This window comes from Gobius niger (genome assembly GCF_951799975.1).
Source record: "Gobius niger genome assembly, chromosome: 22".
Lineage (NCBI taxonomy): Eukaryota > Metazoa > Chordata > Actinopteri > Gobiiformes > Gobiidae > Gobius > Gobius niger.
The window spans coordinates 1696024-1711440 of NC_136873.1; the positions used below are offsets into that span (position 1 = coordinate 1696024).

The 15417-nt window shown below is 48.3% G+C and overlaps 2 protein-coding genes across 2 annotated transcripts in view; one reads left to right on the forward strand and one right to left on the reverse strand.

Moving 5' to 3' along the window:
* Positions 1-15417, reverse strand: part of cfap44 (cilia and flagella associated protein 44) — a gene marked incomplete at its 3' end in the record, with an annotated part of 58384 nt that overhangs the window by 25913 nt on the left and 17054 nt on the right. The window contains exons 12-19 of the mRNA XM_079581147.1: positions 14962-15056; positions 11273-11485; positions 9188-9298; positions 8865-9017; positions 7161-7373; positions 2538-2680; positions 2175-2448; positions 2033-2088 (exon numbers count right to left, since the gene is read on the reverse strand). Of these exons, the coding sequence (XP_079437273.1) occupies positions 2033-2088; positions 2175-2448; positions 2538-2680; positions 7161-7373; positions 8865-9017; positions 9188-9298; positions 11273-11485; positions 14962-15056 (1258 nt within the window). The remainder of the gene's footprint in view (positions 1-2032; positions 2089-2174; positions 2449-2537; positions 2681-7160; positions 7374-8864; positions 9018-9187; positions 9299-11272; positions 11486-14961; positions 15057-15417) is intronic.
* The window catches only part of pum3 (pumilio RNA-binding family member 3), a 55353-nt gene that overhangs the window by 7507 nt on the left and 32429 nt on the right, over positions 1-15417 (forward strand). The window lies entirely within an intron of this gene.

The following is a 15417-nucleotide window of genomic DNA, read 5'->3' on the forward strand; positions in this document are numbered from 1 at the left end:
ATCTGCCACTGTCACCCGCCTAAGCCTCGGCTCAAAAACAGAAGCCATTCAAACTGGAACCCCTAACCATCTCAGCTCCTCCCCTGTCACCTCTGTGTCACACCATTCCCTTCTATCTCTCTGTCACTAACCTACAGTGGGAGGACAAAGAATGGAAATGTTCACATTTCTGCCTAATTCGGTCATAAATTGTGGTCTGATCTTCATCAAAATCATAAGAATGACTAAACAGTGTCTGCTTAAACGAATACCACCCAAACATTTACATTTGATCATAACATCAAAACCCTTTGCTCACTTTGAATTGAGGTGCAGGGAAAAATATGACGTGGGGCTGGATAACTCGCTATCATCAATAGAGGAATTAATTCACATGTTTATCAAGATATTTTGCAGAAAAACATACTTATCACATAGTTTTTCCTCCCACTGTAAGTCTGACCTCCACCCCTCTTCCCTCTCCCTCCCGGCTGCAGAGAAGCTCATCCAGGCTTGTGTCTCCTCCATGCTGGACTACTGTAATGAAATTTCTCATCCCAGGCTGGTGTCAACAAAAGCTCCAAGGGGGTCGCGAGACAAATTTGGGGGGTCGCCAGATCATGTAGATAACATATACATATTTTTAATAGCAAATATTATAATATTTTATTGTCGCAAGTGTGTGCTATTATACCAGAGTGCCATTATGTGTTCGTAATTTGATGAATTTTATTTTAGCCATTTGTTTTTTTCTTTGTTTTTTCAGAATTATGTAGGCTAATGTTCCAATTTCTCACGGTGTGACCCGGGCGGGGGGTCCCGAACCCCTTTAACTGTTATAATGGGGGTCGCGGCTCCAAAAGGTTGAGAACCACTGCACTAGAGTACCAGTCTGTGCCACACCGACCACCACAAACCACTCACTCACACACTACATTCATTCTGGCATGTTGTACATGTTTTTAGTGGTAGGAGGAGAGAACAAACTCCACACAGAAAGGTCCCCTCTGGCCGGAGATTGAACCGTGGACCTGCCTGTGAACAGCACTAACCGCTGTACCACCGTGTGGCCCTCTTTGTTCATGGGATCTCAGATCTGTGTCGTATAGCCAAGAATACTGTAGAAAAGATTTCAAACTTCTTACTGGGGTTTCCATTGAAAAGTTTAAAATCTTTGGACTATTGTTTGTAAATTGAAATGTCACCAGTTAGGGATGGGCCGAGATCTCGTGGCACGAGATCAAATTGCCTTAAGATTTCTCATCACAATGAAAGTGATCTTGTCATCTAGTCTCTTTAAACCAGCAGACTGGAGCCGCTGCAGATTCACGCCTGCAGATTCATGCCCGTGCCTCAGTACTTTCATTACGTAGCCTACTAAAGGCTCCGCTGTTGGAAGCTAGGATTTACCCCTGCACGCTGCGGCGAGTCCGGTTGGATCTGTCTTTTATTTTGCGATTATATACGCACATGAACCGCGCACAGAGGAAGCAAAACAATAATTATGTCCGTCTCACCCCTGCTGACAGGGAGGGAAAGGCAGCACGCAGAATATGAAGGGATGATTACAGTTGGCCATTTGATGAAGAAAGACATAAGTCTAACTAAGAATCACTGTCTGTTTAATGTTTAAAGTCTCCTGTGCGTCAGTGTCTGGCACAGACTGCTTAAATACTAAAACAAAGTCTGTGTCTCTTCCTCCTCCAAGTGAAATTTACTTTTAAGCTTTGAATTCTATTTAATTATTTTTTACAATTAGGACATTTTGTCAGAATACACCTGTTATAAGAGCCAAATTTATTAGCCTTCTTCTAAGTTTAAACAGTATGCACACAAATGGAGCCTGCATGATTTTGTCCATGATATTGGTAAAATATGAATTCCCATTCTTATTAGTTGCATACAAAGGAAACATAATTGCCAAATATTCTATATTATTGCAAATGATGTCTAAATCTCGTCTCATTCTCGTGGACTCAATCTCGTGTCTCATCTTGTCTCTTGAGAACAAACCGGACATAAGGTCATAGGGTCATAGGGGAGCAGGGTTCACCTGTAAGCCGATGGGTCCTCAATGTCCTGGGCCACCTCCTCCTTCTCCAGTCCAGCCTGCATTCCATGTTTGAGAGACAATTGTGAAACAAACTTCCATCTGTGTGTGTACAGTCCACTCAGACAGGTGTGTGAGCTCTGACCCAGGGGGAGGGCACTTTGGCGTGGGGTGTGCGCTGGGGCGGCCCATCGGGGGGCAGCATGCTGAAGCTGAAGATGTTGCCGTCACCTCCCGCAGTCAGGACAAACTGGTTGTCATAGCTGAGGCGCACATGCTGCACAGCGCCGTAGCTGTTGTCATGGATACCCAGGGTCCAGTAGTGCTGGAGGGACTGCAGGCTGTAGTCCGAAGGGTGCAGCGGGTACACCCTCACAGAGCCAGAGGTCATCCCACACAGCAGGAGGCGTCGCTCAGAGCTGCAAACACACAGGACAAGAGAGGATTTGTACTTCTCTCAGCAAAGTTAGAAGTCAGGTCTGAGCAGAGGGGGGGCCACTCACAGCACCTGAATGTGACGGACACGATGGGGTCCTGGTCAGCGTTCTGAATGGGCAGAGCGGCGAAGGGCTCGTCCTGGCGCTCGGCGGGGTCTCCATCCTGGTTCTCAGAGAACTCACAGTGGTACAGGAAGCCCGCGTCATACCCACCCTACACGGGACAGAGGGACAAGGACTCGCATTACATCATCAGTTTACACTCACACATCACACCCACCCTACACGGGACAGAGGGACAAGGACTCGCATTACATCATCAGTTTACACACACATCACACCCACCCGACCCTCCTTCAGCAGATGTTAGAAATGCATTGTAGAGGACGGTTTATTATATCCACACGCCCACATGTTTTAAACTTGTATTACAACTGTACAGTTTGGGAGTCCACCCCGTGAACTGCTACCTTAACGTGGTGGGGTTGTTTGAGTGCCCGAATGATCCGAGGAGCTATGTTATCTGGGGCTTTATGCCCCTGGTAGGGTCTCCCATGGCAAACAGGTCCGAGGTGACGGGTCAGACGAAGAGCAGTTCAGAAGACCTTCATGGACGTACGACATTCAAGGACCGTGACGTCGCCCGGCATGGCGCAGCCGGGGCCCCACCCTGGAGCCAGACCTGGGGTTGGGGCCCGAACGCGAGCGTCTGGTGGCCGGGTCTCTGCCCACGGGGCCCGGCCGGGCACAGCCCGAAGGGACGACGTGGGCCCGCCCTCCTGTGGACCCACCACCTGCAGAGGGATCCGTGGGGGTCGGGTGCAAAGAGGACTGGGTGGCAGTCGAGGCCGGGTGCCTCGACGACCTGGTCCGCATGCACAGCTTCTGGCGTTCGGGACATGGAACGTCACCTCGCTGGGGGGGAAGGGGCCTGAGCTTGTGCGGGAGGTTGAGAGATACCGACTAGATATAGTCGGGCTCACCTCCACGCACAGCTTGGGTTCCGGATCCCAACTCCTGGAGAGAGGCTGGACTCTCCATTTTTCTGGAGTTGCCCGCGGGGAGAGGCGGCGGGCTGGGGTGGGTTTGCTCATATCCCCCCAGCTCAGCCGTCACGTGTTGGAGTTCACCCCGGCGGACGAGAGGGTCGCGGACAGGTCTCTCACCGTTGTTTCGGCCTACGGGCCCAACATCGGTGCAGAGTACCCGGCCTTCTTGGAGTCCCTGGGAGGGGTACTAGATAGTGCTCCGACTGGGGACTCCATTGTTCTGCTGGGGGACTTCAACGCCCACGTGGGTAACGACAGTGAGACCTGGGAGGGAGTGATTGGGAAGAACGGCCTCCCCGATCTGAACCCGAGTGGTATTCTGTTATTGGACTTCTGTGCTAGTCACGGTTTGTCCATAATGAACACCATGTTCGAGCACAAGGGTGTCCATAAGTGCACGTGGCACCAGGACGCCCTAGGCAGGAGGTCGATGATCGACTTTGTAGTTGTGTCGTCTGACCTCCGGCCGCGTGTCTCGGACACTCGGGTGAAGAGAGGGGCTGAGCTGTCAACTGATCACCACCTGGTGGTGAGCTGGATCCGCTGGCAGGGGAGGAAGCCGGTCAGACCTGGCAGGCCCAAGCGTGTTGTGAGGGTCTGCTGGGAACGTCTGGTGGATTCCTCTGTCAGTGGGGTCTTCAACTCCCACCTCCGGAAGAGCTTCACCCAGATTCCGGGGGAGGCGGGGGACATGGAGTCCGAGTGGACTCTGTTCTCCTCCTCCAATGTCGATGCGGCTGCTCGTAGTTGTGGCCGTAAGGTCTCTGGTGTCTGTCGCGGCGGCAATCCCCGAACCCGGTGGTGGCGCCCGGAAGTAAGGGATGCCGTCAAGCTGAAGAAGGAGTCCTACCTGGCCTTGTTGGCTTGTGGGACTCCTGAGGCAGCTGAGAGGTACCGGCAGGCCAAGCGTGCTGCGGCTCGTGCGGTCGCGGAGGCTAAACCTCGGGTCTGGGAGGAGTTAGGGGAGGCCATGGAGGAAGACTATCGGTCGGCCTCGAAGAGATTCTGGCAAACCATCCGCCGCCTCAGGAGGGGGAAGCAGTGCTTCACCAACACTGTTTACAGTGCGGGTGGGGAGCTGCTGACCTCAACTGGGGATGTCGTCGGGCGGTGGAAGGAGTACTTCGAGGACCTCCTCAATCCCGTCGTCACGTCTTCCAATGAGGAAGCAGAGGCTGGGGACTCGGAGGTGGGCTCGCCCATCACCGGGGCTGAAGTCACCGAGGTGGTGAGAAAGCTCCTCGGTGGCAAGGCTCCGGGGGTGGATGAGATTCGCCCTGAGTACCTTAAGTCTCTGGATGTTGTAGGACTGTCTTGGCTGACACGTCTCTGCAACATCGCGTGGCGGTCGGGGACAGTGCCTCTGGATTGGCAGACCGGGGTGGTGGTCCCTCTCTTTAAAAAGGGGGATCGGAGGGTGTGTTCCAATTACAGAGGAATCACCCTCCTTAGCCTCCCCGGTAAGGTCTACTCCAGGGTGCTGGAGAGGAGGATCCGGCCGATAGTTGAACCTCGGATCCAGGAGGAACAATGCGGTTTTCGTCCTGGTCGTGGCACACTGGACCAACTCTATACCCTTCATCGGGTGCTTGAGGGTTCGTGGGAGTTCGCCCAACCAGTCCACATGTGTTTTGTGGATCTGGAGAAGGCGTTCGACCGTGTCCCTCGTGGTGCCCTGTGGGGGGTGCTCCGGGAGTATGGGGTCCGGGGCCCTCTGCTAAGGGCTGTCCGTTCCCTGTATGACCGCAGCAGGAGCTTGGTTCGCATTGCCGGCAGTAAGTCAGACCTGTTCCCGGTGCATGTTGGTCTCCGCCAGGGCTGCCCTTTGTCACCGGTTCTGTTCATTACTTTTATGGACAGAGTTTCTAGGCGCAGCCAGGGGCCGGAGGGTGTCCGGTTTGGGAGCCTCAGAGTCTCATCTCTGCTGTTTGCGGACGATGTTGTTCTGATGGCTTCAACGAACCAGGACCTTCAGCACGCACTGGGGCGGTTTGCAGCCGAGTGTGTAGCGGCCGGGATGAGGATCAGCACCTCCAAATCCGAGGCCATGGTTCTCCACCGGAAAAAGGTGGTTTCCCCTCTTCAGGTCGGTGGGGAGTCCTTACCTCAAGTGGAGGAGTTCAAGTATCTCGGGGTCTTGTTCACGAGTGAGGGACGGATGGAGCGTGAGATCGATAGACGGATCGGTGCGGCGTCAGCAGTGATGCGGTCGCTGTATCGGTCTGTCGTGGTGAAGAGGGAGCTGAGTCGGGGCAAAGCTCTCGATTTACCGATCGATCTACGTTCCCACCCTCACCTATGGTCATGAGATCTGGGTAATGACCGAAAGGACAAGATCGCGAATACAAGCGGCTGAAATGAGTTTCCTTCGCAGGGTGGCTGGGCGCACCCTCCGAGATCGGGTGAGGAGCTCAGTTACCCGGGAGGAGCTCGGAGTAGAGTCGCTGCTCCTTCACGTCGAAAGGAGCCAGCTGAGGTGGCTCGGGCATCTGTTCCGGATGCCTCCTGGTCGCCTCCCGCGGGAGGTGTTCCAGGCATGTCCTAGTGGGACAAGGCCTCGTGGAAGGCCCAGGACACGGTGGTGGGACTATGTCTCCGAGCTGGCCTGGTGTCGCCTCGGGGTCCCCCCAGAACAGCTGGAGGAGGTGTGTGTGGACCGGGAAGTTTGGGCATCTCTGCTGAGACTGCTGCCCCCACGACCCGGCCCCGGATAAAGCGGAAGAAAATGGATGGATGGATCTTCTTCTCCTCCTTCTTCTCCTTCTCCTACTCCTCCTCCTTCTCCTCCTTCTTCTTCTTCTCCTTCTTCTCCTTCTCCTTCTTCTCCTTCTTCTTCTTCTTCTCCTTCTTCTCCTTCTTCTTCTTCTTCTCCTTCTCCTCCTTCTTCTTCTTCATCTTCTTCTTCTCCTCCTCCTTCTTCTCCTTCTTCACCTTCTTCTCCTCCTCCTCCTCCTTCTTCTTCTTCCCCTTCTTCTCCTTCTCCTCCTCCTCCTTCTCCTCATTCTCCTTCTTCTTCTTCTTCTCCTTCTTCTTCTCCTTCTTCTTCTCCTTCTTCTCATTCTTCTTCTTCTCCTTCTTCTTCTTCTTCTCCTTCTTTTTCTCCTCCCAGATTCACCTAAAAAAGAAAACAAATCCCCCCGAACAGTTTTTGGATTCCCTCCCTCCCCCAACAGCCCCGTAAGACTCCAGTCTCGTCCTGCTTTGATCACCGACCTCTTTACTCTACCTTTCTCAGACACTACATGAACATGGTCCAGTGTGGCCGAGTCTCAGTCGTGTGAATACAGAATCTTCTCTTCTGCACCACAAAGCCTTTATAAATACGTTGATGAGTGATGGCTGAATGAATGTGTGAGGTGCAATTATTTTCTGGTGATGACTTTTGTGAAATAACTACTTGTATTTATCGATCAACTTTAAAGGGGCTAGATGCAAGTTAGCTATTTTATACTCACTACTGCCACCTCAGGTCATACATGTAACTGCACCGTCTATACTAAGCTCGTGTATGACGGCAATTCGGACCTGAAGTAACATCTTTAATTTATGTGATGGTTTGTGAATGGAGCAAGCGGCCAATCACAGAGCCCCTTGTGCGACGACATGGAGCTTCGAACATGAGACTTCTTCTGGAGTGGGCTTTACCATGGCCAGCCAGAAGCGCCCTGGCTGTGAGTAGAATCCACAGCAGAGCGGGCTGGGGGGGCTGGGGTGGTATATGGAGGGCAGCTCCTCTTCCTCCTCCTCAGGCTGCTCCTCAGGCTCCAGCGCCGGGTCTTTGGCCTGTTTGCGCCGCTCCTCTCTCTCTCGCCGCTTCTTCTCCTTCAGAACCTGCCGTCGGGCGATCTCCTCCTCGCGCTGACAAAAACAACAAGACCTCGGTCATATGGCTTCACAGCTGGAGAACACTGGTGTGGTCTGTGTATTTTGAATTACTAGCTTTGGATTTACAGGGCTTATCCACATAAAAAAAAAAAATTGAAATAAAATTGATCCTGAAGCATCGTAGTAGCCAGCGGGATGGAAAGCGAAGGCCCCAAGCTAACCACCCGTACAGCCGATGGGTCACTGAAAGGTAAAATAAACACTAACATGAACGTTTTTTTTTTTACATAAAAAGCTGCACATTGCACCTTTAAATGCAATGTTTTCTTTTCATCACTCGCTACTTATGTGAAGCTTCAAAATGCGCCTTAAAGTTCAGTGATGGAAACACCGTTACTAAGGATGTTTGGGATGTGCTGGATCTCTGTGTCATTGCAGAAGCTTATATTGAAACAATGCCACAGCGTAGTCAAAGCTTAAGGCTTAACAACCAAACATTAGAGCAGGGGTAGGCAACGTCAGGCACGGGGGCCAAATCCGGCCCTCCAGCATAGAAGCTCTGGCCCTTAAAGAGGGGGTATTCTGCTTTTTTCAATCACATAGCACCAGTCTATATCACACTACAATGATGACCAAACCTTCTGTTGGTCTGTAAATGCACTAAATTAGAATAACTGCCTTGTATAAAATGTCTCTCTCAAAATGGCTGTAGTGAATGTCTTGAAATCGGCCTCTGTCTCTTTAAGAACCTCTGAGCCTTTAGACACGCCCCCTCCACACGCTGTCTGTGGCATCAGTGGGGAGGGGGTTCTGCTGAGGAGCAGTGGTTGGTTACTCGGCTGGTGACGAAAGCTCGGAGGCGTCTCCAGGAGGTGGGGGCGTTCCTAGGAGGACTCAGGCAAACCTATCCCTAAAATGGCCGCCATCAGAGTTTTTACAGATTACTCAGAAATACGTGAATGTGCCAAGGCAACACTTCAGGCATGTTTTTAATGAGGGAGTGACAGAATAACAGGATGGAAAGCTTGAAAAAGTCGATTTTGCATAATACCCCCCCTTTAAGACGATCTTGAGAAATAACTTTACTCAAATCAGAGATCGAAGAGCTGTTGATCTCTTAACTCCCACCTGAACCAAGCTCATTTTCTCCAGTTTGGCTCCAGTTTGGAAAAAAACGCGGCGGCAACACAACAAAAAATGTCATTATCAGTTCTTAGCTTTTAAATGAGGCTGGCATGGCCTATAGGCTGTGAACTCCAGTCCAGAAGCTTTTAGATTTGGGTAACATTTCTGAGCAGAACAACTACTTAAGTCATATATGATGTACAACTGGCAATTGTTAAAAGTGATGCTTTAATTCAGGCGACAATTGGGGGGTTTCGGCCCTTGGTCTTTGACGATGAAGAAAATTGGCCCTCCACCAAGCGAACTTGCCTACCCCTGCATTAGAGTGTGGGACCTTTGTTTTGGTCGGGCAGTGTATGATTAATGTGCATTTCTGTAACTATGAGCTGCCTGCTGTACCTTAATGCGTGACTTGATGCTCTTGAAAAAGAAGGCCCTGGTTTGGAGCGTGGACAGTTCGAAGGTCTGGGTCTGGGGGGGCTGCTCTGGGTCTGGACTCTGGACCTCCAGGACATGACCGGTCTGACAGAGCACCAGCAGACAGCTCGCACTCTGAAACAGCACACAGCAGGGACGTCAAGGACCGGCACATTTACAGAAATGTTGATCATGTTTGTTTTTAGTCTTCTCTAATCTGTCTTTGGAAGAGGTTAGGAGTTCACGTGGTGTTTCTCTGAGGCCGGTGCTCACGGCGGCGAGTGAAAAAGGGAAGAGGGACTTACGTGAAAGTGAGGGGACCACTCCAGAGCTCGCACCGGTCCAGGCACAGACACACAGCCAATGGGACGGTACTTCTCCCCCGCACTGAAGAAGAACACGCTGCAGTCTGCGCTCTAAGGAGGGAGAGGTTCGGACAGGAACATTCAGCTACATGTCCTTTTAGCCACCATTTAGCCACAGGACTCTTTAAAGTTTTAGTAAAAGGAAGGATTTGCACTTTTATACACTGGTATGCAAAAGTTTGGGCCTTTCCGTTTAGTGCAACCAATTGCCTTCAGAAGTTTCCTGCTGATTTCTGAATGATCACATGTTGACCCAATGACTAAATAGAGTCTACCGTAGCTGCTCTGTGATGGTCTCAGGTCTGTTAAGATACTATTGGGGAGCAGAAGCATCATGAAGTCCAAGACCAGACAGGTCCGGGATCAAGTTATTGACAAGTATAAAGCTGGGTTAGGTTATAAGAAGATATCCAAAGCTTTGAACATCTCTCAAAGAAACATACACCATCCTAGACCCGGCTGTCCTCCTCAATTTACTGACTGACCACAGCTGTTACCAGGAAGCCTATGACGACCCTGGATAAGATAAGATAAGATAAGATAAACCTTTATTAATCTCACAAAGGAGAAATTCACTTGTGATGAACTGCAGAGAGCTACAGCTCAGGTGAGGGAAACTGTCCACAGAACAACTATTAGTCGTACACTGCACTAATCTGGCCTTTATGGCAGAGTGGCATTTTTAAAAGAAAACCATAAGAAGTCACGTTTTCTGTTTGCCAGAGGCCACATCTGGCAAACAGAAAATGGGGCTTCTTGGTAACAGCTGTGGTCAGTGCTGTCCTTGTTTGGTCAGTAAGTTTAGGAGGACGGCCGGGTCTTAGTAGGTTTGCAGTGATGTCAGACTCTTTCCATTCCTGGATGGTGTATTTAACTGTACTTTGAGAGATGTTCAAAGCTTTGGAAATCTTTTTATAACCTAACCCAGCTTTATACTTCTCAATAACTTTATCCCAGACCTGTCTGGTGTGTTCTTGGACTTCATGATGCTTCTGCTCCACAATAGTCTCTTAACAGAACCCGAGACCATCACAGAGCAGCTGTATTTGAACTGCCGTACATTACACACAGGTAGACTCTATTTAGTCATTGGGTCAACATGTGATCATTCACAAATCATCAGGGAACTTCTGAAGGCAAATAGTTACACTTTTCACACTTTTCAGTTTTGTATTTATAAAAAAAAAAATCTAAATCAAGTATAAATTTTATTTCACTTCACAATTGTGTGTCACTTAGTGTGTGTCTTTTGCATAATTGTTTTATTAGGTATATTTATATTTATGGTCCATAGTATGGCAAAATGTAGAAAAGTTAAAGTGGTGCCCATACTTTTGCAAACCACTGTAGTTCCATTCCAAACATGTCCCCTAACACTTCATTGGGTGGACAAACATCAGCTGGGGCTCCCTCTTTCTCTCAGTGAATGTCTTGTAAACAGTTAGGATTTTCCTTTATTTCATTTAGCTATTTCTGTCATCATTTTGGCATTAAAAGGACATGGCTTGTTGGCTAAAAGGCTCCAGGGCATGGAGACCTGGAGAGGTCTCCGAGACGTCCCCTGGAGATAAGGCAAGTCTCCAGGTAGTCTCGGGGAAAACGAACATTTTAATTTCAATGGAGACCGTATGGAGACTTTTTCAGGTCTCCATACGGTCTCCGTGTGGTCTCTGAGAGGTCTCCAAGAGGTCTCAAGCAGTTGTGTTGTGAATACTATTTGTTGTCCTCAACCTGTGACATCCCTGTTTCCAAGACCTGTCGGAGACCTCAAAGAGGTCACGGAGATATCTCCACAACTGAGAAGATGTCTCGGAGATGTTTGGGTTTTAACATTTCATACTTTAAAAACGTCCCCCAAGGCCCTAACAACTGTTGCTATGAATGAGACATGGAGGTTTCCAGTCGTGATTTTCATTTGTCCGTATGGCTGTTTTCATTAGTCAACAAAAAACTGTGGAGATTTAGTCATTAAGTGCTTCTTATTAAATGTTGTGGGGACGACACAATGGCAGGCTCTGTACTCACAGCGGTGGCGAGGATGCGTGCGTTACGGTCGTATGCCACCGCGCTGACGCTTATGCTGTGGGGTTTGAAGGCCTGTCGTAAGCGTAGCTCGGCCCCGCCCCTCCGGCTCCGTTCTGGGACGGTCTGCAGCCGCTGGGGATCAAACACATCCAGGAGACGCACCACTCCGTCCTCAAAGCCCACCACCAGCAGCCCCCCGCCGCCTTGCTCCACCTGGAACACACCAGGTATTGCTCTTTACAAGCCTGTATTAGTTTCTCAAAACCATATACAGCCGTCAATATTCATTCACTCCATAATTGGTGGTGGTTGTTGTAGCCACAGCTGCCCTGGGGTAGCAACGAATATGTGCCATCGGCCCTTCGGACCACCACAAACCACTCACTCATACACTACATTCACCCAGGCTTCCTGGTGTTCCCTAATGGTCTCCCATCAAAGTACCAACCAGGCCCCTCCCTGCTTAGCTTCCGAGATCTGACAGGATCGGGCAGAGCAAAGGCTTGAGTGTGCAACGCTGCTTTTTTGACAATTCTAAACAGTTTCTCTCATATATTAAGTACCTGCCCTCCATCTGAGATTATGACATCATTAAGAACGTGCTAGGGTTTATCAATATTAAATCGCAATCGAGGCAACAACAGATGAAAGGTCTGAGTTTCCATAATGGATATTCTAAAGTGTTTCCATAGACGCTTTGTGATTCCATCCCAGACTTAGTTTAGTCACGTGACTGTCCCCCAGAGGTACTCGGGTGCCCACATAAAACCAAATATAGTCATTGGCCAGACAAGACATCGGTACCGCAAAGGTGGCAAAGGCTATCATTGATTTTTAAGTAGGTCCTGAGGTTTTTAGGTCCTGAGGTTTATATATTTGGATGATAGCCTTTACAGAGTTACAACTGCTACAACTGAGTAATGACTGAAAGGACAAGATCGCAGATACAGGGGGCCGAAATGAGTTTCCTCAGTCACCTGAGAAGAGCTCGGGGACACACTGGAGGGACTATGTCTGTGGCCTGGGAACGCCTCAGGATCCCTTCAGAAGAGCTAGAGGAAGTGTGCGTGGAGAGGGATGTCTGGAAATCTCTGCTTTGCTGCTGCCTCCATGACCAGACCGTGGGTACATTGAGAGAAAATGGAAGGATGGGTGAAAACCTGGGTCAAAGGGTGTTGCAGAAACAAAGCAGATTTTCCCAGGAAGGGCAAAATAGTTCATTTCAAGTAGTCAGCGTGAACAGACCTGAGGGGTCTTAAAGTAAGTTTTGAAAAAATGCAACACCTTGCTGGGAGCTTATGGGGCATGAACATAGTTGAGAAGGTTTGGACATACACCGAGGAGGGATCGAGGTCCAGAAGAATATACTCTTTTCCAACTGTGTGTGAACTTTATTGTAATTCAGATAATGCATTTCAGTTGGAACCATGGCTCTAAGCTGCATGCCACAGGAACATGTCAGAAAGAGTGACATCCCTGCTCAGGTTCAGAATCACCAAGCTATAGAATTATCCTAGAGTGCATTTTTACATTGATGGAGGAAACCAAAGAAGAAAATATGTCCAGACACAGACAGAGCATGTAGACTCCACACAAAAAGACATTGATCTTCATGCAAGAGAACGCACTAAGAGCACTAAGACAAACCACCCAGGGCAGGGGTGGCAAACTAGTGAGGATATGTTTAACACAATGCGGCTCTTTGCAAAAGAATTGGTACATAAACTGTAACAGTCTTTAAGAATGTTGACCAAAAATCCAACCATAGTCCTAAGACCCTGTTTCCATCTCTACACATGAATGAGAGTCTGTATCTCTCTCCTTTTCGAGGCGGCGTGTAAAAGGTGCCCAGGCAGCCTCACTCAAAGCGGGATGTAGGTTAAACAACAGTGCTTTACAAGTTTCTGATTAGCTACTCTTTTTGATGAGAGTCAGCCTCATATTCACAGAAAAAGATCAAAATCAGAAAATGGAAAAAAGCAGAGCTCTTATGATGCGAAGCATGACTTGACTTTTCTTTCACATGTGACTGAAACTGTAACAAATGCAACATAAAACAGAACCTCAGACGTCCTCCAGAGGCTCCTGGTTAAACTTTATGAACTTAGTGCAGCCGAGAGTGCGTTCTCTGCAGAGTCCAGTCAGGACCGAGCTGCAGGCACTGAGCGCACGGGCCAGGGGCCAATCAGAGGAGGGGGCTCAGTGGGCAGGGCCCCACATAAACACTCCAGCATTAAGAATTAAAAAATCTAATTCTGTCTCAGTCAGAACAGAACAGCACAAAATGTCAGTTTATTTAATATACATTTATTTCAATCTTGGTGAGGAGTAAAACCATTAAATCTAATACAATGATTGAAAAAAAAAAAAAAAAAGAAAAAGGCCAGGCATACAGTTATAGTTTATTGTGATTAAATATAACGGTCACATTATATTTAATCACAATAAACGACCGCCCCCGGATCTCGCGAATGGTCGGTGCCTTTGTGGCTCTTCACAGGATCAAGGTTGAAAGTTTGGGCTCGTTGGCCACCCCTGGTCTAAAGAGTTACCCAATATCAGACATTTGTATCTGTGATGTTCCTGGAAGAAACAGCTTCAAACGCAGTAAAACTGTTTTTGCGAAAATGCTAAGAATATGTCCCCAGGTTTGAGTTTGAAGAGCTGTGGTCACCATGTAGTACATTTGGGCTCAAATGAAACATGGCAATGTCTTCTTTACAATTATACCAAATACAATGGTGTAAATCATTATCTGATGGGCCGGAAATGGCCTAAACCAAAATATGGACCACTGTCAAAAGCAACTTTTTGACCTGGGGCTGATACACTCCAAGAGCTGAAAACTATGATAAAGCTGTAACTCTGAGAAGGCTATTGTACAAAAAAAAAAGAAAAACTCAGACATGGACCTACTTCAAAATCAATGATAGCCTTTGCCACCTTTGGTAGCACCGATATGCCAGGTTTTGGGGTGGCCCATGGTCTAATATGTTTGGTAGATTTTTGTGTATTGTTCTAATGTGGGGCAATTTGAGCAAGAGTATGACTTCCTTCACTCATCATTGTAGCAGTTTATGCATTCAAATGTATAAATCGAATCAAATCGCAATATTTGTCGAGAAAAAAAAATTGCAAATAGGTTGTTTGTCAAGATCGTGCAGCCCTAATTATTTGTAATTTTTAAGAAAACAGTGAGCGCTAAAAACGTTAGCATCGTTTTTGGCATTTTCCATGTAAATAAGCAGCGTGCTAACCGCTCGCTAATGCAATCGTTTCCTTGAGGTTTTAAACTAACTTTTATATTTACATATGTATTCCAAACAAGATTGTAATGTGGATTTCTGTTTCTGTATGTTACAGTGTTACAGTCAACCCAGTAAAACACACCAAAACAGCTTCCTGGTCCTTTATTGGAGACTGTCAGCTATCTGTGAAGCTACACGAGTAACGGCAGAATAAAGTTCAGAGGCTTGTTCTTTGATCTCTTCACAACACATCCTGTCCTATTCGATCCTATGGGAATTTAGCCGCTTCACTAAAATATATATTTCAAGATTTCAAGATGGTGGGGAATATTTTTGAAATCTATTGCAATCTTAAAACGTGACATTATTCCACAAATAACAGAGCCCTAGAGAAGACCAAAGCACACATAATGTAATAGCAGCTCGGGGGGAGAGACTCACAAGTGCAGGGGCCCAGCACAGAGCAGTCCCTCCCTGGTTAAAGCGGCCGGACGTCAGCTGCTTGTTGGACAGGAAGTCATATACTTTCACCGAACCTGTGGGAACAAGACCAGTCCAGTAACACTGACATAGTACCAAGGGAACAGAGGAAGGTGGAGCTCCGTCCTCCGCACAGCTGTGAGGAAACTGTTAAGATGCAAAACATTGGCTTTTATAAAGTAGAGGAATCTACAGCTGTTGTGACTGATTGGTCTAAATGATTGTAAAATGACCTGGATGACCTCTGTCTCATTTGGACCATGTTTCACATTTGACCAAAAGAAATGAACCCGTGTGCCTTGTTAACTTTGTGCCACCACTGGGAGTGTTTCATACATTGTTTATTTTGATGCTTTGCACCACCATAAAATCCTCAAATATTGACGTACCCATGAAAATAACACGACACTTTCATAC